The sequence below is a fragment of the Strix uralensis genome, chromosome 23, assembly GCF_047716275.1.
Source record: "Strix uralensis isolate ZFMK-TIS-50842 chromosome 23, bStrUra1, whole genome shotgun sequence".
Lineage (NCBI taxonomy): Eukaryota > Metazoa > Chordata > Aves > Strigiformes > Strigidae > Strix > Strix uralensis.
Genome location: NC_133994.1, coordinates 1,870,145 through 1,895,309, shown reverse-complemented (window position 1 = coordinate 1,895,309; position 25,165 = coordinate 1,870,145). Strand labels below are relative to the sequence as shown.

Genomic DNA, 25,165 nt, shown 5'->3' with positions numbered 1-25,165 from the left:
GCCTTTTTTTTCCCACCTATATATTTGCAGGTGGTTTTGGGGGCTGTCTGTGACACTGATATCCCTGTTCAGCACAGACAGTGTTTCTGGAGCACTGGCTTGGTGGTGTAGAGGTGCAAGCTGTTTATAGTTTGCAGTGGGAGGATTTGAGGGCTATCAAAGTCAGCCCACAAAATGGACTGGGCATACACTTCTATAAATGACTACCAGGCCTCTTCACTCTATTTAGCTACATCTAAGGATTGTCATGTTCCCTATATGCTGTTTCTGTCCTGCAGTGGAAATATGTAAAGAGCACACATGTGCAGGGATTAAAAACAGGCCATAAAAAAATAAAAAAAAAAAAAAGAAAATGCATTGCCACATGCACCAGACAAGCAGGACTATTCAGAAGAAGCTGCAGCAGTAAATTTTCTGATTCTGATGTCAAGTCCTGCACCAGCACGTGACCCTCGTCTGATGCTTTGATGGGCCATATGAAATGTATTTGGGCTTTTAGACTGAGAGGAGATTAGCACTTACTTCTGTGGTACCTGTGGTACCTGTTGCAGAACGCGGCTGCCCTGCTGTATCTGTGACGAGTGGTGGCACGTGACTCTGGTGAATGTCTTTCAAGTTTGGAAATGTTGTCCCCCTGATAACATGGACAGAAGTCTTTGGGGAGGGTTTGCCAAAGAAATGGCTTAACTCACACTCAGTTGCGCTGCGGACTGAGGGAGCGTGTAATTGTGTATTTTCCCCTCGATATGCAGGAAGATCCTTATGTCATGGTGAGAAGTGCAGAACTGGAGGGATACTGCATCGATCTGCTGAAAGCACTCGCCGCAATGCTCCGCTTCAGCTACAAGGTGAAGGTGGTGGGCGACGGGCAGTACGGCGCTGTCGCTCCCAGCGGGAACTGGACAGGGATGATTGGCGAAATTTTGAGACAGGTAATTTTCAATTTATATTTTCAACAAACTGCAGCTCTAGAAGGAAGGAGCAGTGCGAGTGGCTCTTGGAGCTCATTAGAATTTGCTCAGGGACTGAGCCACTTGGAGTCATCCTGCCTATTGGGTAGAACTAATGAATAGCAAGGCTTGTAGTTGGTTTTGGCTTACAAATATGGAAGCTAAGGAACAAGGAGACAGTGGCCATAGCAGGAAATCATTGTTACACCAAGGCACTCCTGGTGCAGTGCTTGTCTTGTCTCAGAGGCTACCCAGTGTTTCTTTTAGTCTGAGAGACTGTACAGACATCTTAGCTCACTAACGAAACAGAGATAATGGCGTTAAGGAAAACTTACCCTGAACTTAACCGCTAGGTGAAATAGTCTCTCTCAGAATGTAATCCCTTGGACTCTGCAAGGAGGTGCTCGAATGCAGATCTTGCCCCATGCTGAGCCATTCCCTATGGCTAGTGTTCTGTCATCTGTTGGCAACATTTGAATTAAGCCCTCTCTGCTCCTCTGAACGCAGTACTGTGTCCAGCTGTCAGTCGTGTAGATGCTGTAGCCAGGAACAGAAAGGAACGTGCCTTCTGGTTTTGGTAAACAAATCCAGCGTGGTTCAGGGCGCACAGCCTCGGCTAGTGCGTGTCATGTGGCAGTTGGAAACCAGCACCCCAGTATGAACTGTGCAAAATGGAAAATGGTGCTGTTTCTTGGAGCTCAGAGTCTAGCTCCATAGCTGGCTGTTGACACAGAGAAGTGATTTGCTGTGTAGGTATCTGCCCACTCCGGCTGAAGCGCTCTGTTTGAGTGACGGAGCTCCTCGGGAAGGTTGGATAGTTGATGATTTTTTATCTCTGCCTTATAGGAAGCAGACATTGCAGTGGCTCCTCTGACAGTCACGTCAGCGAGGGAAGAGGTGGTCTCCTTCACCACACCATTCCTGCAGACTGGGATTGGAATCTTGCTTCGAAAAGACACGGTCTCTCAGGAGATGTCTTTCTTCCACTTCCTGGCTCCTTTCAGTAAGGAGACCTGGACTGGCCTTTTATTTGCTTACGTGCTGACGTGCTTCTGCCTCTTTCTTGTTGCCAGGTATAAATTAATTTGTTTCACAGATTTTGTTCAAGTGCTTTCTCAGCTGTGAAGAGATCTTGGTTTTAAAGAAATTACCAGGGTGCATTTTGCCTTGAAGAACCTTCTGTGAAGGTCCAGAACCAGGGCTAATAAAGCTTAAATCATGTCAGATTAAGACAGGATTAAGGGCAGGTTCTCCCCACGAAGAGCACTGTATCTCTTGACGTGGATTACCTAGGGTTGCTAAAAGGACTGTGTGTTTGTACTTCAGCTCCTTTCTCACTTTTGTCAAGTTTGTTTTGAACTTTGACCATGTTCCTACGTGCAGGTCTCTCTCCTGGTGTATTTTTATGCACTGTATCCTGCACTGACTTGTGGAAGAGATCCTCTCTGCCACCACTCCAGCCCCTTCCTGAGAGATTCAGCTTTCTCCCCCTCTCTTGATTAGGCTGCACTAATGCTCTGTGCAGCTGCAGTCTTGAACAGAAGCTCTGTTGCTGCTTTTTGAGTTTGATGCACAATCTTTATAGGTAAGGGTTTGCTCCAAGGAGCAGCCTTCAGTCCGATATTACAGGGCAGAGCCAATATTGCTGCTCAGGTGTGCCCGGGAGACTAGATTGTGCAGTGGCTCAGGAAGAAAGTGTCTGGCAAACCTGTGACAGGACCCCCGAGCCATCACTGTTGCAAACTACTTGTGGCATTGAGCAGGAGTACTTTTCTCTGCACTGGTCAAACTGGAACTTGGATGAAGGAGGAGCTACCCTTTCCAGGCTATCTGCACCGCTGCAGTCACACTGCAGGATTATTTATATTTTTTTCCCTCTGAATGTCTGGTTTTATCCTGTCATTTTCCCACAGGCTGAGCCCCTGTGAATGGAACGAGCCAAAGAATGAAGAGAACCACTTTACCTTCTTAAATAGCCTCTGGTTTGGAGCAGGAGCGCTTGCCCTGCAAGGTGAGCTGGGAGGACTGCCACAGAGCAGCTCTGTGAGCTGGAGGTTCTAAGCTGATTGTGTATCCAGCTCTCGTCAGTCCGTAGTGCTGGCGTGCTATCCTGTTGGGGGAAAAGGTGTCCCAATAGGGACACTTGGCAGCACTAAAACTCCCAGTTTGGGGAGTTTTGATTACAGACTCGCTGGAATTGCACGGATGGCTGGCGTTAGCCGAGGGATGTGTATTTTCTGATGTAGCAATTGCTCTGGGGAATGTCAAGCTAACCACTGCACTGGTGCTTTGCAGAGTGGAGTTTTTGTCGTTACTCTTGGCCACTGATGTTGCCCCTGCAGGCAGCACTGCTGCAGGTCAAACCAGCCATAGGGGGTCTGTGCAGGCTCCCGTGTTCCATTCCGTGGCTGCAGGGCAAGTTCTGCAGTTTGGCCTTTATTTAAAGGGAAGTCTTCCACTGAGGCTCACAGCTCTAGAGTTCTTGGGCTCTCTCTCACCATATGTCCCCTCCCACATGTTTTATTGGCTCCTCTGGTCGTGCAGGTGTCACCCCTCGGCCCAAGGCGCTCTCTGTGCGGGTCATCGCTGCAGTCTGGTGGCTGTTCACCATCACCTTGCTGGCTGCCTACATCGCCAACTTCACCGCGCTGCTGAGCTCTGGCAGCGAGCAGCTCCCAATCCAGACTTTTGAAGATCTTGTGAAGCAAAGAAAGCTTGAGTTCGGGACACTGGACGGCTCCTCTACTTTCTACTTCTTCAAGGTGCAGAGAATCTCATTGTGCACATACACACGTGCCGTAGAACTGCTAAGCTGGGGCCAAGTTGTCCAGTTCATGCTATAGGTTCTTATAGCACCCTCATCGCTGCAGACTCCATCAGGTTTCCTGTAGTATTTCAAATAACGCAATTGGCAACTGTTGTTTTGTGCATCTCTTCCACCTTTTCTCAGAGAGAAAAGCATCCAGAGAACTGTATTTTCATAGTGTGTTCTCTTTTAAGAAAGCAGTGCTACTCTTCAGGGGTTATCCTTGTGTACCTTGAACACGAGGACTGACGTAGGTAATTTCTGGATACGTTAACTGGATGTCTGCAAAGGTGGTTTTTTGTTGGGGGTGGGTGGGAAATATTTAGTCATTAAATCACAGAATCGTTTAGGTCGGAAAAGACCTTTAAGATCATTGAGTCCAATCATAAACCTAACACTGCCAAGTCCACCACTAACCCACGTCCCTAAGTGCCTCATCTACACATCTTTAAACACCTCCTGGGATGGTGACTCCACCCCTTCCCTGTGCAGCCTGTTCCAGTGCCTGACAACCCTTTCGCTGAAGGGATTTTGTGGTTGTGCCCCAAGTGCAGGACCTGGCACTGAGCCTTGTTCAGCCTCACATGACTGGCCTGGGCCCGTGGCTCCAGCCTGCTCAGACCCCTCTGCAGAGTCTCCTGCCCTCGAGCAGGGCAACACCCACCCCCCTCGGTGTCATCTGTGACACTTCTATCCCCGTAACACTGTGTGTTAGAGAGGAAATCTGCACTCACCGTGTGCTGCTGTTCAGCAGAGAGGGCTCAAAGGGCAAAGGTTTAAGTACTCTTTACTCTCCAAATTGTTTTGCAACCATTGCACACATACACAGATTTTTTTGGATGACTGTTTACACTTCAGTTTGACACCTGGGTTTTTGGGCTGCAGAACTCCAAGAATCCTACCCACCAGATGATCTACGAATATATGGACAAGAGACGAGACCGTGTTTTAGTCAAAACCTACCAGGAAGCTGTTCAGCGTGTGATGGAATCCAACTATGCCTTCATTGGTGAATCCATCTCTCAGGACCTTGCAGCTGCCAGGCACTGCAATTTGATCAGGGCCCCTGAAGTTATCGGAGCCAGAGGATTTGGCATTGCCACTACCCAGGGTTAGTCACTGCACCACGTCTGTCCCGTTCTCCACGTGGATTTCATAGGTCTGAAGTAGCAGATTGAGAGAGCAAAAAGCGTGTCAGAGCCGAGTCCTGAAGCTTGCACATGCTTTCTGCATTAACACTAATAACCCAGCATGAACTAATTGGTAACTCTGCTACGCAGTGTCTTCATTCTGTAGATGAATTCTCACTAGTGCTCACTGACTCTTACTTTGAACTGTAATAAGCAAAAAATTCCAACTCTCAGGGGTGTCATTAGTTCCTGTGGGGTTTTTTTGCTTTGCCTTGATTCCAGTAGTGCTGCACTCCTCACGTAGTTAGCAGGGCAGGTGCTGTGATCTCTCGTGGACCATGACTGCTTCTATTTCTCCAAGTACCTTCGCTCTGTCATTGTTCTGCAAGTATCACCGTGCCCCTGCGACAGGACAGGATCGGTTCTGGTCCAAGCAAACTGCTTGGCTCAGTCTGTTGCCCTGTTTGCAGAACAACCATCTGCCAGGGGGGAAGCAGCCCCTAGCTAATAACCCTGCCTGGTAGCGTAGCAGTGGGGGGCTTAAAAATGTTCTGGTGGCTGGGCTCTCTCCCATCTCTTCTCTCTCTTTCATGCTACTGCTGCCAGTGTCCCTGTGGACCAAGAAGCTCTCCATCGCCGTCCTCAAGCTGCGGGAATCGGGTGATCTCGACTACCTGCGCAACAAGTGGTGGGAGAGCAGCTGCCTTCACAAAAGCAGAGACCGCTGGAGTCCCCTGCAGCCGCAGGCTCTGGGTGGGCTCTTCCTGACGCTGGCGATTGGCCTGGCCCTGGGCGTGATCGTGGCCGTGCTGGAGCTCTCCAACAAGAGCAGGCGTGCTGCCGGGCACGTGAAGGTGGGTGACGGTGGCGTGTCCCTTCCCTCCAGCACGCACAGGCGAGGCACCGCTGCTGCATTTCCATGCTGATCCTCTTTTTCTAAGGAAAGCGACGTGAGGGTGTGGGGGGAGAGAGGTATTTACTCTTTAAAGCACTGAAATTTCATAGCTTGGGCTGTGTGATAGATCTGTAACCTGAACGGGGTAATAATAATAAAATAACCCCCCACCCCTCCCCAAATATGAAGTAGAAACAGTCACTGTAATTCTGAGGCAGCCAACCTGCATTCCGATATGCTGAGTGTGGACAGAGGACAGTAAATCATCAATAACAAGTTTATTCTCAAGTATGGCTGTTCTTAAGTCATTTGACAAGCAGGAAAACACATATAAATGAAACTGCACCAGAATCTGAGTGTGCACCACGTGTTTGTGTGCCCCATCCATCCCGGCGGATGGGCTGAGCACCCTTCACCGGTGGGTCCCACCACACACAACAACTCACCCCCTTGTTTCCTCCCCTTTTGTTTTTCAGAAATCCTGTTGCTCCGTTTTCACAGAAGAAATGTGCACTCGTCTACGTATAAAAGAAAATACAAGACAAAGCCAGGAGACTTCAGGGAGGGCTAATGCTTAAGAATTTTTTGCTTAAGGAATGGGCATGTATTAGGTTTATACCATACATATTTCATAGGAATTACATCAATGTAGAAAGATGTTTTTCTGCAAGTCTAGAGGGTTAGTTTTCTAACTACAAACACACACAGAGAGCACTTAGAATTGGCGGTGGAGCTGGATACAGAAGAAAATTAAGTGGCTTGGAAGAATTTAAATTGATAAGGGATAGAGTGTACTCTTAAAGATAGGGAGGTTAACAACTTGGTAAAATAAAGTTGAGATGGCTAAGATGGTGGATCCATATTTAGTTTAGAAGTTTACTGTGTAAGTACATGAACGCCTGTAGGAGTAAGTGACTTGGGGTAGGTTAATAAGAAGCCTCTGCTTACTAATTACAGAACGAGGTACAATCTTGAAAAATTAAAGCTCTCATCTGCCTGTTCTAATCAGGAACAACTGCTGCTTACACAGGGCAGTTGCAAATAGGCTGTACGCTTCCCCTCTTCTAAGCAGAAGATGCTGGTCACTGTGAAGGTCATTTCTGAATCAGAAACGACAGGACTGTTGCATAAACCCCAAAAAGTGCAGGACTTGACTTAACTCTGCAGTGGCCTAAAACCCAAGAAAGGGACCCCACGCAATTAGGGAACTACGAGACTTAAGAACTGCGAGACACGGGCTTGTCCTTTCTCATTTCCCACTGCGGGGTGAGTTTCACTGTTTAGCCACAGAGGAGGTTTTGTCCGAGTTAACCTGATCAAGAAGTATTTAGGAAGAAGATTGACAGCTGAAATCCAACAGTTCCAGAGCACGAAGTCTGGTAATCAGGCAATTAAAACAAAGTACAGGTTCACTGGGCAAGGGTGAGGCAGTGAGTGATGGGCAGTTTGCATTGTTCTCTTGCTCTCAGAGAAGAATCTTTGAAATTCATGGGGAACAGTTATCTCAGTTGTGTATTAAACAGTTTCCTAATAAAGCTGTTTCTCATTTCAGAGCTGGAACGACTGATGCAAACACGTGTTGGTTTGCAAAGTCGTGGTTAAATTGCTCCATTTATGTACTGCACATCTGATGGAGGGGGGGGAAAAAGCAAATTCAGTTACTTGGAAATGGCTTTAACTGCACTGCATGAACAAAGAGGCCAGTTCTTACCAGTCCCAGCATTAAATAACTGAAGGCAACAGAAACTTAACGTGCCTGCGACAGGAAAATAGCCGGGTGCTCCTGAATAAAGCGCTACACGTCCACTTGGAGGGGAACTTAGTGAGACTCAACTTCCAGCTGCTGCAAAGAGGTTCAGTACAGCTGCAGAATTCCCCTCCCACCCGAGCGTTAGTGAGGACAAACAGGGAAAGCTCCAGGAGTCGGGAGTCCTTCCGCCTGTTGGCAAACTCGCGCCGTCCCGGTGTCTGCTGCGCGCTCGGGTCACACCAGCTCCCTGGGAAATACAGCTGGAGCAAGGTTTGTTAGGTTAGAAGGTGGATCAGTCCTTCAGTCACATTAACTGCAAAGAGCGTGAAACATTTTGGGTAAGTTTAAAAGCTGACATGAAAATGCAATGTCAGATTCACTTAGCACTTTAAAAACTATTTGGTATGTGCCATGTCACTGCTGGCAGAGTAGGCAGAGATGTATAAAAAAAGGTTTCATTGACATTTAAATATATTTCTATATGAATGTCTCACAGAACAAAAAAATAAAGTCTTTTCATCACAAATACTGCAGCATTAAAATAAACACTTACCAAAATAAACAATGAGTGATATACATATATATATTTGAGTGTGTATACTATAGAGTGAATCATATTGTTGCTTTTTAAGTCACAAAAGCACAATATAAATACGGAATTTCCTGTGAACTCTTTTCCCTGTTGTAATAAAAATACATTCTTTACAGTTAAAGTAAAACTAGTGCAAGTCCATTCTGCTGCTCCTGTTCCCCCAGCTGACCAGATCCGTATCATTTACATGGCACTTCATACTTAAAAATGACACTGAAAATTTTCCCTCCGAGACGATCCGCAAGCCAGGAGTTTTTGATAACGGCGAGCTTGAGGCTCTCGCACTTCAAAGCCGCGTAGTAATTGGTGTGGATGGCGCGGCCCATGCCTTCGATGATCACCAGGTCTGTCTTCCGCTCCCTGACCAGCACGGCCAAGCCCTTGTCCAGACGGCTGGAACGAGAGGTCTGGGTTAGAGACGGCCGTGCTCGTACGCGCCCCCAGGGGAAGAGCCTGCTCTGGGGGCTTCGTCGGTCACAGAAAACGAGGGGGGTACGGAATTAGTGATGCCAGTAAACAGGAACACGTCAAATCAAAGTGAGATTGCAACGCAGTTTTAAAAGCTTCATTAAGTGCATGCAGAATTGGGATTTCACAGAAAACACCGGTAAGTTCAGTCTCCAGTAGAGTCATTAAAAATAAACCGGTTAACGACATGAAATGCTTCTTACAGTCAAGTGGATTTCGTGGTCGCATGCAGGATTTTACACCCTCCATAACTGTGCTGCTCGAGGAAGTGACAGCGCGTCACTGCTGAACGCAAGCACGGGGACAAAGATCTTCAGCCTAGTGAGGCCTGATCAATATCACGCTTAGTCTGTAAATCCAGACTAAGCAACGCCGAGTGGTTGTGTGAAAGCGACTCCTCTCGGCAAAGGGGGCTGAGCCGCTCCAGAGCCGGCTCGGAGCATCCTGCCGCTGGTGAGACGAATAACAACGCGGTGCTTTGCCAACGTACCTGAGATCCAGACACGGAGAGCTCGAACCCGTCTGAACCAAGAGCAGCTTCTCTTCCCTCAGTGCGGATCTTTAGTTAGAAAAAAAGGTAAAAAGGTTAAACAGCTGCCGCCACAGGGTCGTGCAGCTCTACAATGAGTATCTAACTTCTCTTGGCAAAGGCTTTTTTCCTGCTGGGCCTTCACCAAGAAATGTCATTTCCTTGAGCAAAAGGGTGATTTAGTCAGCTAAACTCTCTACTGGGGACACTCTATATGTGAAATATGTGTAGTTTCCTCTATTCTTTTTAACGTAGAAAATTGATGTTTTTAGTAGCTTCAGTGCTTATCAGGGAAGTCACAAGAAATACAATTATGGATGTTCAAGAAAGATCGGATTTCTAAATTTTTCACCTTAATGAAAGTAAAAGATCTGCCTTAGCTTCCTTCCAGATTTTAGACTTCAGAGAAACACAGTTAAATACGAACTATGTAACAAGGAACTTTTTCCCTCTCTGTGCTGTGCGACAGACAACGCAGAGCGGTCACACACTTACTGGATGACGGGATCCATCGCCGCGATCCGCTCAGTCACGATCAGGGACTCGCTGTAGGTGACATCATTCAGGGCAGGGCCAGAGTTACAAGCCAGTATAACCTGGGGTCAAGGTGTCAGAAGAGTTCACCGATTACCGCAGCCCACAGCCCACCGACGGGGTTAGAGCTGCTTGCTCGTTTAAAATCACCCTTGTCTGACTTGTTTTACAACAGAGGAAATGCAAAGACAAAGGCTGGAGGCCCATCCTCGTTTTCCCTCCGTTAAGCAGCTATTTCAGGTCTTTTGCCCTTACAGACCCTCGTGCAGCAGCCTTGGCTCTGGCAGAGGCTCACTTTGCTTTGCCACCTTTCACAACCTGCTTCAAGTTACTCTTGGGAGTTACAGGGATTTGGATTATTCCCAATTTAGATGTTAGGAGCCCGTCTGGTAAAGTACTGCTAGTAGGTAGCTAACAAACCTTTCACCAATTACCAAAGCTCCGCTACAAAGTGAATTAAACAATGAAAAGCACTTACCTCTGTCCCTCTAGAAAGGAGCTCTCTGACAAAAGGAAAGACTCCTAAAATTATGTCTATTCCACTGTTATCTGCGAAAATTAAGGCACATTTATGAGGGGGACCCTCCTGTAAGAGAAAACCAACGTATTCAGGACTGAGTTCAGAATTCGTTTCAGTGAATAGTTCGTGTCATGTAGAACTACTGGCTTTAAGACCCCACATTTCACACCCTTAAACGACTGGCGAGTTTGGTTCTCTGGCAGCAGCATAACTCATCAGAACATCACCTACCCTCGACCTCAGGAGAAATCGGGTTCCCTAACACTGTCTTTGCCCAGTTCTTTAAAACAGCCTTTCGTGACTTCGCTTTGGTTGAGCAGGGGCTTTCCAGCTCCATTAACAAACCCTGCGCAGGGCAGGGGCCCGGCTCCAGCAGGAACGCGCTGCGGGGGCTCCGCGTGGGCGCTGGGGCCCTGAGGCCGGGGGCGGCCTGGCGGGGGCCGGCGCTTGGCTCCGCCGCGCAGCCGGAGAGCGCCCAGCCCCTGAGAGGGGAGCAGCGGCTGGGCAGCTGCCGGCGAGAACGCGCTGGGGTTCAGGGTGAACCTACCTTCGCGGCTGTTTTAAGCTAGCAAGCTGTAGGGTGAACAGGATTCCCTTCTGCCAGGAAAGGGCAGGATGGGCTGCTGGGGGCAGTGACATCCTAAAATGAAAAGATATTTCCTATTCTCCATTAACCTTTTAATTTGTTCTAAATCTGATGTTATGAAACTCAGTTCACTCCAGTTCATACTAGCAGAGGAACTTTTACAGTGAACAATGCTTAATTCCTAATAAAAAATTGTCAGGACAGTGCTTGAAGTTCCTTAATTATCACTGTTATACAAGATTAGCTGATACTTTTGTTTTAAGATGTAATACGCAATGATTTGCAATAGCCTGCTCACACCAAACCCCTTGCCTATCATTTCCAACATAGAGATTTACACAAAGAAACAAAAGCTTTTCAATTAGCCTTAATTAAATAGTAATAGAGATCACACGGGGCAGAAACAGCTTTGCTAATTGGTAAGTTAATTACTTTCAGCGAGCTCCCAAATTAAAGTCTTTTTTAGGTTGGCTACTCAGATGGAAGAACAATCCAAACATTACGTTTGGACCCGAGTTTTCAAAATTACGGGTCTAGTTGTATAGAAATAAGTGCCCTTATAAAGAAGGGACACAATATGGTCACTTTGGAACAGCTCTAAGAGCGGCTGAGTTCCAAATGCTGCAGTTTCTGAAGGAATTCAGCTGAGAAACTTGGTAAGTAATGAAGTGTCAGACTAATTGCTTTTATTCCTTTCTTTATGGTAAGGCTGCTGAATTACCAGTACTGTGTTACCAGGATTTGTTTTGAGTTGTCAGAACAGAGTTCTGTTCAATCTGCTAAGAAACCTGGGATTAGTAAAGTGGTTTTATGATTAATGAATTTAATTACTAAATGGTTAGTAACAATCGCGGAGTCGTACCTTCAGTCGCTCTAGCCACTGACTGTAGGAATCTTCTAACCAGGGACGTTCTGTGTCACAGACAAAATCATGTCAGCATTTCTTTCAGGCAAACAGTAATTCTGTACATTATGAAAAGCAGGAGGCGTCTCTTTACAGGTGCTTAAGCATTAAAGCATTTGAGCTCAGGTTGTGATTGTTAAACGTGTAGATTCAAAGAGTTCCTGAGCTCTTAATTACAGGAATAGCTCAATTACAGCAATCCTGAAATGGGGTTTTCGTACTAAAGCATTGGAGTCATGCAAGGTGGCTACTGTAACGACCCATCCTGGGATGGATGGTGGTGTATCTCCTTGACAGGGTTAGAACAGCGATGAAAAATAGTGCGGGCAAGATATTGGGAATATCTGTGCAGCTAAGGCTTCTGTTCAAGGAGAGGGGTTTTCAGATTTCGGTTCCTTTGAACACAAACGGTAACAGGGACACCCCACGACAACTCCGTAGCCTGTATTTCAGACAACCCTAGCAAGTACGAGTGACTTCTTGTCATGTGGGCAGCAGCACTGCCACGATACACACGCTCGCGCTCTCCTCCGCTCTCATACTAACACAATATCCAGTTCCAACCACCACCACAGATCTCCCTATACCTTGTAGTTTTGACTTGGCTTCTTCAAATCCAAACTGTGGCTCAGATTCCAGAACACTGTATCAGAAGAGAAATAAAGGGTACGCAGTTAAGCGACTTCATCTCACGTAAATACAACTCAAACATTTCTTTAGCAGGTGGTCAGCAATGTTACTGCATTGGTTACAATGGGGAGTGTGGGTAGGTCCAGTGGCTGAGAACTGGTACTTTGTGCTCGTGTTAAAAACAAAAGGCTCAGATGTACGTTAAATTAGAGTTCTTACGCTAAAAGAAAAAAGCTTCAGCAATATATCAATGTTTCCAGGCACCAGACTAGAGGCAAAAAAGACACCTTTTGGTCTGCAGACCACTATAAACGTAGTCGTGATCTAAAATATCTGCCTGGTAAAACTGTGCTTTACAAAGTCTAATTTGAAGACTGGTCTACAAAAGTTCTTTAAAGTTGTACCTGCGCGGGAAAAAAAGGAATTAAAATAACCAGATACAGGTTTTAAAAGCTACTGCTAGTGGCTATATGGATAGTAAAGCAGCCCCAAAGATGCAGGTGGTGAGGAGGATTTATGTAACAAGGTGGCTCGAGTCTACGCTGCCAGTTAAAATATTACATCACATGGGCAGTGCTTGCCAGGCAGGTCTCCTGAAGTTCCTTAAATCTAGTACTAAGTGACATTTAACTTGGTCTCTATCTCTTAGTTCCTTCCTTAAGGAGAATGAGAGCGACACTAACACCAGTGGCGAGTAGATTAACTGCTCCAACTGGCGTCAGCTCAAGTTTCTGGTTGTGGGCAACATCGGAAGTAACACAAGACTAAGAACGCCCATGTAGCCCTAAATCACCTTAATTTTAATGGACTTTTCTTGATTTAATCAGAGGGAAAACTCCTCAAAGATGCAGAAAGGGAAAGGAAGTGCTGAATGTCAGCTGTACAGTCCTCTCTCATGCTCTTGGACCTGTATTATCAGTCCCACAAAAAAAAGCGCTCTAGAATTGAAAAATCAAAAATATTTCAAGACTGTTGGCATTAATATGCTTAAACGAATTCCTGGCTGCTGACAGGACATAAGGAAAAACGTTCTCCAAATAGTGACAGAAATGTATGGTGATCAAAAAGAATTAGTATTTAGTCATCAAAAGAGACTACCCACCCTAGCGTACAGCCCGCTGACTATACACTGTGACAGCAGGACAGCTGGAGGGTGCAGGGAAATAGTGTATTTTCTGTCCTAGGAAGGCAGTACCACATGGTAACAGTGCTACAAGAGGCAGCCAGGCTGGACTAGTAAATGCTCCATCACTTAATTCAAACATTCTGCCAGATCTGAAGGGTGGAAATGGAAACTCTCCCGCACCACAACAATGCTCATAAAGAAACAACCAACATTTGAGTAAGGCGAAATACAAACTACAATTAAAGTTAGATTGGTGCACTTTATTATTTTTTAAAAAAAAAAAAAAAAAGAACAATTGGATATTCTGTATCTTAAAAGGGTGCTTTTAAAATATTTAACACCTACTCTGAGACTGCTTTTGCTCCCCAGTCAAAGACATTCCCCGCAAGAAGTCCTTTCACCAGAGCAAACTGCCTCTCCTCCCAGCCTAATGAATCCAAAGATTCGATTACGCTTTGAAAACATTTTAAGGCTATGCCATTTTCTTTCTGCTTTACCTGTAAGAAAGACATGAAACATTGGATTTATAGACAAAAATTTCTTACCCATCACTGGTTGTCTCAGTCCCAAGACCACGTTCAAGCATTCTCCTCTACGTTCATGGCCTCTAATGGACCAACAAGTTACTGTTATCAGCATGATTAGTATCAACAAGAAAAAAGTTTCCTGGGATTCTAATAAAAAGCTTCACTAGTGCTAGGACATGATCTGTAGCCCAAGAATTGCTTTTCTTAATAAGCCAGAGGTGCAACAGATCTTGAGCAGATTGGGAAAAGGGAGAACAGACACACAAAAAACCCTTTAGTAGTAACACAATCCATCAAACCCGGGTAATTACCATCAGAAGGCTTACCACTAGCAGTCTTACAAAAACTGGAGATTTTTTTTGATTTTTGGCATCAAGAGTTTCATCATCCCAGATGCTTAGAAGCTCTTGAATTTTTTTCTGTGCTTCTACCTCCAGTGAGATCAGTGTTACATAGCTAGTTATCTTAAAAAATTTAAAAACAATACTGGGTACCATCTTTAAATCAAGATCTTTTCTTGGCAGTATCTCGTCTGAATTACCAAAAAGCAAACATAAGTAAAAGCCACCTCACGTATTTTTTACCTCTTTCTTAGAGTGAATGTAACATCTGACAATACAGCTAGGGAGAACCTTCTGCGTATTTTGCAGAAATACATCAACAGTCAGAAAAAAGCCTCTAACCAGCCGCTGGCACTGTTACTGTTTACATGTCCACACAGACAAGCGGTGAGGATCAGACCTACTGAAAGTTATTTTTTGAGAAATACTGACTTCACATGTATTATGTTACAGAATAAAATACAAAGATTAAACAGCTACATAATGGCCACAACTATTTTTCAGAGCTAGAGGTTATGGATTTGTATATACGGCAACCCAACTCTGCTGAGTACCTCAAATTACAAAAGTAATCCAGACCCCTTTTACAGCACAGCGGTAAATTAATCCAGAGACAATATGCAGGACAGCAGCACAGTTTGGTTGAAGGACCGACTGCCTCAGCTAGCAAGGGAATGTGTGAAGGGTTTTGGGTTTTTTCAGGCCTTTTTTGGACGGGATGAGGTGGGGAAGGATGAGTAGCAGTTTATGAACACACCCCCTCCTCTTCCTTTTCTTTGCACGGAGCTGTTGAGGTTGTTAACAAGGTAACAATGCAGGTGACTCTTACAACTGCCTGCAATTAATGTATTTATTGGAAAGTACTTACAGAGCTACAGATAGCTTTACATTTGAGAATGTCTTCCACACCACGAAGAGAATTATGAGAATGAGGAGAAAAATCCCTGAAGTCTGCCGGAGTGCAGTGGCAGCCTCAGGATAAAGGGAAACAAACTGACTGTGCTCAAAACTGAACTTCTGAGGTGACTCGTGAGGTGCCCCACGGTCAGAAGCGCCGGCTCCGACGTGCAGCTGCCCCAGGTCTGAGGGGACGGAAGCGCCTCCTCGCCCAGGGAGCGAGTCAGAGCCGACAGCCACCGCGCGCTCCTCGGAACAGGACGGGCAGCGCCGCTTCCCCCAGTCCCACACAACTGCAGCCAGCAACCCCTCGCTTAGCGTTACCCTCGCCACGAGCGGGTTAGAGGCCAACGGCTCCCATCCCCTCACCCGCGGCCATTTCACCCCGGCAACAACCACCAGCTGGTTAATACTCCTGCAAGGCAGCCAGTTACTAATCCCTCCCCTACAAGCCGTTACTTATACAAACTTTCAGAGTACGGAAAAAGCGTCTTGAACTTACATGTTGTCCACCCTGTAAAGCAAGAACTTACCTTGGAATAGGGATCCGGAAAATTGAACTCATTTAAACAGTGTTCCCTTGTATCCAAAAGACTTCTAACTGTTAAGGTACCATACGCACTTTAAAAAGGGAGAAGGGGGGAAAAAGAGATCAACTCCTTGAAACAGAAAAAGTTATTTTTTCCTCTGTCTCCTCCATAAGTCATAGCAGGTCACACAAGTTAAAAGTCTTTACGTGCCACATGCGCTAAAGACTGTCTCTAAGTGGTAACTCTGCTGTATTTATTTAAATATTTAAATAATTAAATAATTTAAATAAATAATTATTTAAATACAGAGAGGGAAAACATTCAGAGCAGAGCTGGATCCTTGAATTACCATGCTACCATTTTGAATCATAAATTTTCTGCTGATATAATTCCGGTATCTGAGATCCAAAAGTTCTGTGCAGAAGACTTGCCGTTTGACACATCACCTTGCTACAGCCTTCAGCCTACTCGGCTTTCAGTTTGCTCTGCTTCATAACCTAACGAGCCTCTATCTAGCTTTTCGTTAGTTTTTAGTTAGCTTTTCATTTGCTCTGCTCAACAGGAGCAGCAAGTGCTGAAAAAGGGAAAAGACACTTACAAAGGCTGTTGCCTGAGCGTCTGGAGCTTATTCCAGTATTTCTGTCGGAACTTTTCGGCCCTCTGCAGCGCGTCAATAGAGTCTGGCTGACTGGCTGCAGCACGCTTTGCCACCTGGTAGACAAATGAGGCACGACTGAAGTTACCAAATGAATTATTCTTCCATGGAACTGATCTGAAGTTCAGTCTGGAAACTAACCCCTCCATCTGCTATACTGTTCAGTGCCTGCATATATCTAGTCCCTCCCACGCAGCATCCCCCAGCTTTCCTTTACTCCAGCCACCAAAGAATAATTTTAAATACCTTCTTTCTTCCCAAAAGATTGAAAGTTTATTTTCAAGACTGTACTTTCAGAAATTAAACACAAGCTCTAACAACTTATAGGAGGGGGAAAAAGTAACAAACACACACACACAAAAAAAACAAGAAACAGGCAGAAATTCCGCAGTCCACATCAACCCCTTGAGTTCTTTTTTCCTTTACTACAGTAAGGTCAAGTCAATGTGTCACCCTGTGTTTTTCCCAGCCCTTTTCCTCCTGACATATACTCATGATGCTTCTGATTTGGATTTGCTTACTAAGTATACACAGCTCTTAAGTACCCACATACACGGCTGAATCAGTTTCACAGTGCAGAAAAAATAACTCCTGTCTGATTAAACCAGGCTCTTTGAATGCAGAAGTGGCTGTAGGTCCATAGGACTGCTCCCAGGACTAACAACAGTGCAAGTATCTTTGGGCTTTGCCTTTTTGGCCTTTGATTGTATAACCCCCCTGCTTGCCAGCTCTGCATAAAGTGGGGGTCAGTGCCATTTAAGAGAGAATATGCTTTGAAAACAACTTAAAAAAAAAAAAAAAAAACACCACAGGAGAAGAATACTTCTGCCTTTGAAGGTATCACGTGCTAACTTAGGAGCCTGGGACAAAGTCAGACGCCTCTGGTAACAGGGGAAGGAGGAACTGTACTTACAATAGGCTTGACCCGCAGGTGTATTTTGAAGGGTAACTATGTTGGCCCACAGCAGATTTATTTGCTAAATATTTGCATCATTCACACATAGGACTGTTTTGTGACATTTACCCCGTCCAGTGCCTCCTCAAAGCAGGTGAGCCAGTATTTTCTGGCCATGGCATCATCTGTGAGGTCAACGGTGTCTGGAATATAGGTTGATGGGTCTTTCAGCAGTGGCAGGTTAACAAGCGGTCTCTCCAACCTATCCATTTCAAGCATGTCAAACTAGGTGAAAAATGACAGAGATTTATCAGAACTTACTCAGAAATTGATTCATAACAAATTAAACTAGTCCAAGGGCTACAGAAGTCCCTCCACAGTTAAGACTGACACATTTGCAGACACCTATAGTAGAGTACATGTCATCATAAATACACCGCTCCCCTGCATGGATTATTTATCCATGCCCACCCTTAGAGATTATCAAGTCTCATGTTGAAAATTTACTGTAGGCTCTCTATTTTATTATTTTCCTTCCCTACCTCCCCAGTACTGTCAAATCTGCTGGGCTATCAGGTTCAGAGACAGGAGCACAAAGAGCTGAGCACAGGCTTATTTGTAAAAGCTGTGCTGCTTTACAACCTCCTGTTACAATCCTGATACAAAACTCTTCCTTACACCTTCTGAAAACAATGCTTGGGATCGAATTTCTGAGGCTAGAGATTAAATTCATGTGAAATAGGTATAATTACACAGCTCTGTACGTACAGCTGGCCTTACTTCTTGCGTCTAAAAAAAAAAAAGTGCACGTTTATCTTTATTTTATGCAACTATCTAATTGCATTGAATTTGTGAACACAGCATGGCCTAGAAATGTTCAGACTAAGTAAAGATTAGAGCCCACAATGTAACAAGAGTTTGTGGACATAAACCAAAGTAGCTGCTATAGAACAACTGTCTTCAGTATTAATTTCACTGCTGAATAAATACTTTTTAAAATCAGTCATATATTTTACGATTAAGAAGGATCATGTCATCATTTTTGTGGTCACACTTCTAATCCACGATTTCATTACAGTAATTTCAGTTATGGCAGAGTTTAAAATTACATATGTTTTTTACATATAAGCACATCCCACAAAATCCATCACCTGCAGCTCATAGTGGGCTTATATTAAGGCTTGGTCTGGGAAACCATTCAGTAAGAGTTTTGCGCCTCGTCTTGAGGCCTAAAAAAGCAGAGCAACCAACAGAAAAGAACTAAGCAAAGCCAAGACCTGCTCTCCCCGCCCCCGCACCCTACAGCAAATACAGACTAATTCCTGAAAACTGGGAGGAGATAAATCAGTGATGGAGGAAATTCAAAAAAAAGGTGACATGAAAAACACTGACATGCGCACCAGTGAAAGACAGTAAAACACGACGAGCGCCACTATTCGAGCTTCTTTTCAAAAGCACTTCAGTAGATGCAGTATTAGAGTATTTTAAGAACCTTAATGTATTTTCTGATTGCTTACTGTATGCCAGTTTCACTGTGAAATCGGAATTACTGTATTGTCAGTGTATTTAAGAGATGCCTGGGCTCATGCTCTTCTGTCCAATTATATATGTCTCTTCTCATAGGAAGTAAATAAACACTTCTTAAAGACAGTGGAACGTCAGATTCAAAATTCTGAAGCACGGTATTTCACCTGTAGCAAAATCCAGCTACTTCAGAGAGAGGGTAAGAGATGAACGTTCCCCCCCATGCTTTGGTGAGGGAGAACAAGACACAGTAGCAGCCACAATCTCTTTTTATGAGACGTTACATCAAACCACCACACAAGACACAAGACAACATCACACATGACACAAGACACCGTATTTTTTGGTAAGCAGGAGTCCCAGGGGCAAGAAGCAACTAGCTGGAGAATAATCATCTATTTTCAAATCACCATTACTAAGAGAAGGCCCTTAGTTCTAGAAAGGACAACCACATACTGTACCACTCCTTGTTCTCTGCATGGGGTAAACGTCAGGTGATGTGCTCATAAGACCAGAACTCCCAGCATAATTCTCTCCCCAGCTATACTGATTTGGATCTAGAAAAGAGAAAGACAGAGAGACACATAATCTGAAAATAAAACTGAAAATACTCCCATGAGTGAGTCTAGAGTTAGCATCCCTTCAGAGAAGCTGCTCCACTACAAAAGCCATCTTCCCTTGCCTTTATAAGTAAACATAATTCTTTCCTCTAACCCCCAAAAGAAATGTTTCACCACTCAGTGAGTTACCAAGCTCTAAAGAGCTTCAACCTGAATGAGATGTAAAGCAATTAAAGTTCTAAAATCACTCTTTTCTTTAACCCCCTTCCCTTGCCATTAAGGACTATAACCAGCATGCCTTCCACACACTATCACTGATCTGAGAGGTATTTGCTTATTTCTAAATCTAGATTGATTACTAACCAAATACAATTACAAAACTCTCAAAGCACAATGCAAGTTTCATATAAACACTAAAGTTACTTCTAGAAATTTTTTTTATTTAATCACGTTCAGATGTACAGTACATGCTGCAGAAGCAACATCTTTAATTTCTTAGTAGCTGGTTCCTTGCCCATAGCTATAAAATGGGTAAGAAAATAATTCCACATCCATTATTCTGAGGTATAGTTGATATTTATTAAAACTAAGAACCATTATCAAGCTCACTATCTGTTCCACTATAACTACTATACTGACTGGCTTGCTAGTACATCAACAACAAAAAAAAGAAAAGAAAAATGGCAGAATTCAACCAAAGCGCCCTATACCCAATGTTGGACAGAAGTGTCTCATCCTTTATAAATGTCGGTGAGGCTTTTCACTCTCAAACGAACACAGTTTTGAGATGCTGGTCTTCTTCAGTACGTTAACTGAATGCAGAAGCTGGCCTCTTAAAGAGGGGGAAGTTCTCAGAAACCACGTTTCCCCAATTTGATTTAGAGTTAGGACTGCTCTTTGCAGAAACACAGAAAAGAGAACAGCCAAATCCCACTGGCTTCTCACAGGTGAGCAGGAAAACCAGTGAGACGTTAGGATGTCCCTGCCAGAATATATAAAACCATAGCCCAGCATCTGTGTGTGTTAGTGCCAGATGTATTCATTTAGGCAACAACTTACATGCAGCCTCTTAAGAGAAACTTGGACATTACACTGACATTTCAGAACACAGCATATACAGAACATAGCAGTGCTGTACTTACTGTCTTGTTCAGCTCCTTTTAAAAATGCCCCAATGGCTCCCAGGTAGCCTTCATGTCTCAGGAACAATGCCTGAACCTCTCCCTGCCACAATATGAAACATTGCAATTGGATGGTCCCTGATGGCTAATATGTACTTCTTTGTCACTAGTTTTACACTTAAATTTAATAGAAACAACTAGAAGATGGTAATATTCATTTGTGCTACATTCTAACACATTCAGTAACTTTATTTAACCGTGCTTCTGAAACACAGCTTCAGGAGAAACTGCTTACATACATCATTCCACAATTATTAAACAGCTGGGAAAAAAAATACATGCAGAAGTGGTGTGTATTCTAAGGCTGCACAACCACAGAAGCAGAAGGAAGCCAGCGCCTTCACTAGAAAAGACCACTGCATCATTCCATGAATATTCAACTCCTCTTGCTTGAGCAGGCTGGAAATATTCGGTCATCTGATTTCTAGGTCATCAGGGTAGGTGCGTGTCACTGTGCATCCGACATATTCCAGACACTGCTCATTATTTTTGTTTCATTACACCGCTATTCAACGTTCAACAACATACAGACACGCTGGATATTAGCCATAGGCAAGCATTTCCCCCATCAAATGAGTTTAATTGTTAATGTAATACACGAATGCTAGGGAGAATAAGAACACCTTCCAGCCCAGCAGCAGGGACCATCAGCTTCCCCAGGCACGCCTGGGTGAGGCACTGCCTTCTCTAACGGAAAATGGGTAAGAGGAGAAGAACAGTTAATGCTGAGATAAGCTACAGTGAAAGATCTACAGTCCACGGTGAGATCTGGGTTTGAATCAAGCTATTCTTGCAAGAATCTCAAGCTGCGGTTTTGTTTTAGTGGAAGTTTTGGTTTTAGTTTTCGTAAAACCCAACAAAGTTTTACAGAAAGGGACCGCAATGGTGAAATAAAGGGGGGGGGAAAAAGCAGCATACAGGAGTCTCTTGCCTGAAGCACTCAGATGAGGAAAAAAAAAAAAGTGTCATCTATTCTATAAAATTGCAAAAGTGCAGGAATTAATCTACCTGTAACAACCATTAAGTGAGCTTTTGGACTTGACTGTTTTTCTAGTGAAAAATCTTCAGTATTTTCCACAGCTTCAAAACCTGCAAAGAACTACAGCTCGGTTGTTTTTTGGGTTTTTTTTCTTTGAACAACAAACACCACCCACCCCCCCCAATACTAACTGCTAACTATCTCAGCAGAACAATCCCACATTGCACAGCCTAGGGGGTGAAAAGAAATAGATGCAAGTCAGCAAGAGGAATTGAATAACAATGGCAGCTATCTAAGAAAATAGGGAAAACTCATTACTTGGCAGCTACAAGACAGACTGTCAATCAAAAAATAATAACAGAGAGAGGGAGGGAGAGGGAAAGAGAGGCCAGACAGAACTCCCAGGCATTTCACATTGATTTTATCCCTCCCACAATAGATCTTTATAGCCCTGCCTTACCTACCTAAACAACAGTCCTCTAAGCTTACTTCATGTGCAAATTCATTCATTAAAGTCTCCCAACAACCTAGGAAGATAACTAAATACATGACTGTGCTATTAGGAAAATCTGTTTTCATTACCTTGGAGAAGAAGTTGATACTGTAGGTTATTGTACGCATAGTAACAGGGTGACCCCGAATAAAGAATCCTCCAAAATATATTTTATCTAAGTTATGGAGTTTGGCATAGAGGCAGGCGAGTTGACCAATGTCATTGCTGATCATATGTAGTAAACTTTTTGCCATATCTTCTTTGGAAAATTCTTAAAGGAAAGAAATAGTAAACCAAATTAAAAACAGCTGAATAATGCTCAAAAGGAATGTATTTTTCTAACAGCCTACAGCTGGAGGGGAAAAAAAAAAAGGAGTTTGACCAGTCTCTATGTGCGTAGAAGGTGTTCCCCCCACCAAAAATCTTTTATAAAAAGGTACTTCAAACAACAAGGGGTGTGTATTTGACTGAAGATATCACAAAAAAACCACTAAGCCTCTGAAATATTGCTTGAAAGAAACCTGCTTGAAAGGCCAACAGCAAATGGCAAGAACTCCATTTCTTCTCTCTAGGAACCACAGATGATGGTTCATCCATCCATCTTGACCTGAGATGCTCTGCAAGCATTTCATTATAATACTGCAAATAAAATTGCAAATTACAGTAAATCACTGCCACGGGTCCTTTTCTAGACCAAGAAAGCCACATACATTTCCCACAGGAATGAATTAACATTGGGCTAACTTGACACCTATTTTTGTCATTTGCCTAGACTTAATCCCAAACTGAAAATCTGCATGCCTGCTTGTAAAGCAGTGCTATGTAATATTTTTAATCAATAAAATACTGTACAGGCGAAACACATGCAGGCAAGATCATGAAAAGGACTGGTGGTTATTTCGCAGCTCTACTTGTTAGATCATTATAAACATCAGCTGCCCAAGGGCCGGAGGAGCTGGTCGCATTTCTACTCCTCTTTAGTTTCAAACAACAGCTCCAAATAACTGGAGCAGCTCGAGCAGCTGCCTCTCAGCCCAGCGCATGGAACACAGGGAAATGGGTAAGGCAAGATGTGTTTATGCCGGTGAAGCTGGCAACGATTTTTCCATCCATGTAAGTGTTCACAGGAAGCTAGCAGAAGCAGCAAATCCAAGCTGACAGGCAATATAAAGTCTTAACTGTTTAGCAAATCTTGGGTAGATCTTTTATACACCAATACCTTTATCTGCTGTCGTAGACTTCCCGAAGCTGCTAGCTATCAGATTTCCACTTAGCCCCAGGGTCTGGTAGGCGCCTCCATACACATCTTTCACCAGCATGTCTACATTTGTGTGCTGGCCCTTTGAAGCCAGTTGCAGTAATTCATCAAATTTCTGAGGAGGAGAAGCAGAGTTACTCCAGCTTTCCTGGCCAGCCAGAGAACCCTACCCATAAACCCAGAGTTCTGCAGCATCTTTATTGACCAAAACCAGGGGTTTTGGCTTCTCTTAGAATCAACCCTGTCAGCAAGAAATACGTTATTTCTAATGACAAGGACTTATCCAGACTCAGTATGTTATCAGACAGACTGATCTTAAGTGGAGCTCCTTTAATGATGAAAAGCACAACTGTCCTCTTCAGTTATCTGCCATTATCTGCAAATAATTTGTTGAATTTCCCCTGAAAACTAGAGATGGATCAGCATATACAAAATAGTCAGAAGCCTCATGCATTTCTTATCTTGGAATGAAGTCAGAAACACAGTAACTAAGAGCAAACAGATTTATGTCTTCTTGAAGCCTAAGAAAAAAATGGTTAAAACCCAAAAGACTAAGTCTGCCCTTACTGTTGCAGAAATGCATTAATGCCCCTGAAATTAAACTTGCACACAATCTGCACTATCACAATACTTAATTTATAAGTCTGTTAACCCTAACTTCTTCTTCTAAAAAATCAGAGACAATTAAAAGCAGACACTATCATGTTCTAAGATTTCTTTCTTAAAAGCATCAAGCAAAATATTCCAAGTATGGGTCTCCCCTTTGACATTTTCTTCTTTGGTGTATATGTAACTCTAGCTTTTTCTACACCACTGACATCTAGGAACACCTATTTAAGTCACACGGATCTTTGAGACAGGAAAAACCAGCATGATTTAAGAGCTGAGTTAGGCAGAGCAGTACTAAATCAGGCCTTATTCTGGCGTATCACCAACCTGGGATTTAAGTGATGAACCCCTGAAACTGTAATGTGAAACAAAGAGTTAGAATTTCTCTTCTCTATTCCCAGACATTTTGCAGTAATCGGGTGCTCTCTGCTTTGCTTCTGCAGATAGCACTGCAGGAACTAGGCAAGCATTTCACGTTGAACATAAGTACAGAAAATTAACAGGCCACTTTGAGGAGGCTGTTCTCTGCATTATAGACATTATTTGTCCTTGTTGACAAACTCCTCGAGTCCCAAGCGGGATTTCTATTTTGCCACTGATGAGCATCTTAGATTTCTGTCCCTACATTTTACTAGTATCCTTTTGCATTTAAAGCTTCCTTTTATGCATCAGAAGCACCAAAAATATGAACATAAGGACTCAGCCTCATCTAACAGTCTAGGACCACAAGCACCTAATGGAGAGTACTAAAACTGTCCTGAGCATTGCAAAACTGCCTGTTCTGTTTCTGCACAAGGGCAGCAATTCTTTGAATAAAAGGTAAACCCCTCCCAAGCGACATAATTTTTTTCATCTTCTAGTACACTAATGTTGGACTTCTGGTTTCCCATACAAACATTACTTCAAATAATTGTTCCTCCCCATTCAGAGTCTGGCATTCCAACGTTTCCAGCTCCTTCTTAGCACCTCATTTAATCCCATGCCCCTTAAAACTGACACTTCGATACCTTTGTTTTTGTGAGCAGTGCTCCAAGACCCCAGAAGGTTCCACCTCCAATTGAGCTCCCTCCAATCCATTCAAATTTGTCTTCTGTTTCTACCTGTCAATAAAACAAGGCAGATTTGTCTAGAAATTCCCATGATAACTATAAATACACAGTTAGGTATGAGAGCGTGCAGGGTTTTTTGAACAGTAGAATTAGTGTAGATGGAACTATTTAATTGTGTAAGTATCAGGTGAGAACTTCTCCAGAGGTGCATGTTCCACATATTTATACCACAAGCAGTTTCTGAAAT

General features: G+C 43.8%; 2 protein-coding genes across 8 annotated transcripts in view; one reads left to right on the top strand and one right to left on the bottom strand.

Annotated features, from left to right (window-relative positions):
- The window catches only part of LOC141954045 (putative glutamate receptor), a 13,682-nt gene extending 6,897 nt beyond the window's left edge, over positions 1–6,785 (top strand). For all 5 annotated transcript variants that reach the window (XM_074893125.1, XM_074893126.1, XM_074893127.1 and 2 more), the window contains exons 5-11: positions 753–932; positions 1,797–2,023; positions 2,864–2,961; positions 3,495–3,712; positions 4,642–4,867; positions 5,493–5,740; positions 6,258–6,785. In XM_074893125.1, coding sequence (XP_074749226.1) covers positions 753–932; positions 1,797–2,023; positions 2,864–2,961; positions 3,495–3,712; positions 4,642–4,867; positions 5,493–5,740; positions 6,258–6,359 — 1,299 coding nt within the window. In that variant the 3' untranslated portion in view covers positions 6,360–6,785. The remainder of the gene's footprint in view (positions 1–752; positions 933–1,796; positions 2,024–2,863; positions 2,962–3,494; positions 3,713–4,641; positions 4,868–5,492; positions 5,741–6,257) is intronic.
- The window catches only part of PANK4 (pantothenate kinase 4 (inactive)), a 26,471-nt gene continuing 7,350 nt past the window's right edge, over positions 6,045–25,165 (bottom strand). The window contains exons 5-19 of one of the 3 annotated variants that reach the window (XM_074893120.1): positions 24,877–24,969; positions 23,222–23,375; positions 22,092–22,273; positions 20,492–20,573; positions 19,246–19,346; positions 17,395–17,550; positions 16,314–16,426; positions 15,719–15,806; positions 13,766–13,917; positions 12,252–12,307; positions 11,623–11,672; positions 10,133–10,240; positions 9,616–9,716; positions 9,082–9,150; positions 6,045–8,516 (exon numbers count right to left, since the gene is read on the bottom strand). In XM_074893120.1, the coding sequence (XP_074749221.1) occupies positions 8,303–8,516; positions 9,082–9,150; positions 9,616–9,716; positions 10,133–10,240; positions 11,623–11,672; positions 12,252–12,307; positions 13,766–13,917; positions 15,719–15,806; positions 16,314–16,426; positions 17,395–17,550; positions 19,246–19,346; positions 20,492–20,573; positions 22,092–22,273; positions 23,222–23,375; positions 24,877–24,969 (1,719 nt within the window). In that variant the 3' untranslated portion in view covers positions 6,045–8,302. Of the gene's footprint in view, positions 8,517–9,081; positions 9,151–9,615; positions 9,717–10,130; positions 10,241–10,721; positions 10,815–11,622; positions 11,673–12,251; positions 12,308–13,765; positions 13,918–15,718; positions 15,807–16,313; positions 16,427–17,394; positions 17,551–19,245; positions 19,347–20,491; positions 20,574–22,091; positions 22,274–23,221; positions 23,376–24,876; positions 24,970–25,165 lie in introns of those variants that run through there. The other 2 variants (XM_074893122.1, XM_074893121.1) reach the window with 2 other exon arrangements.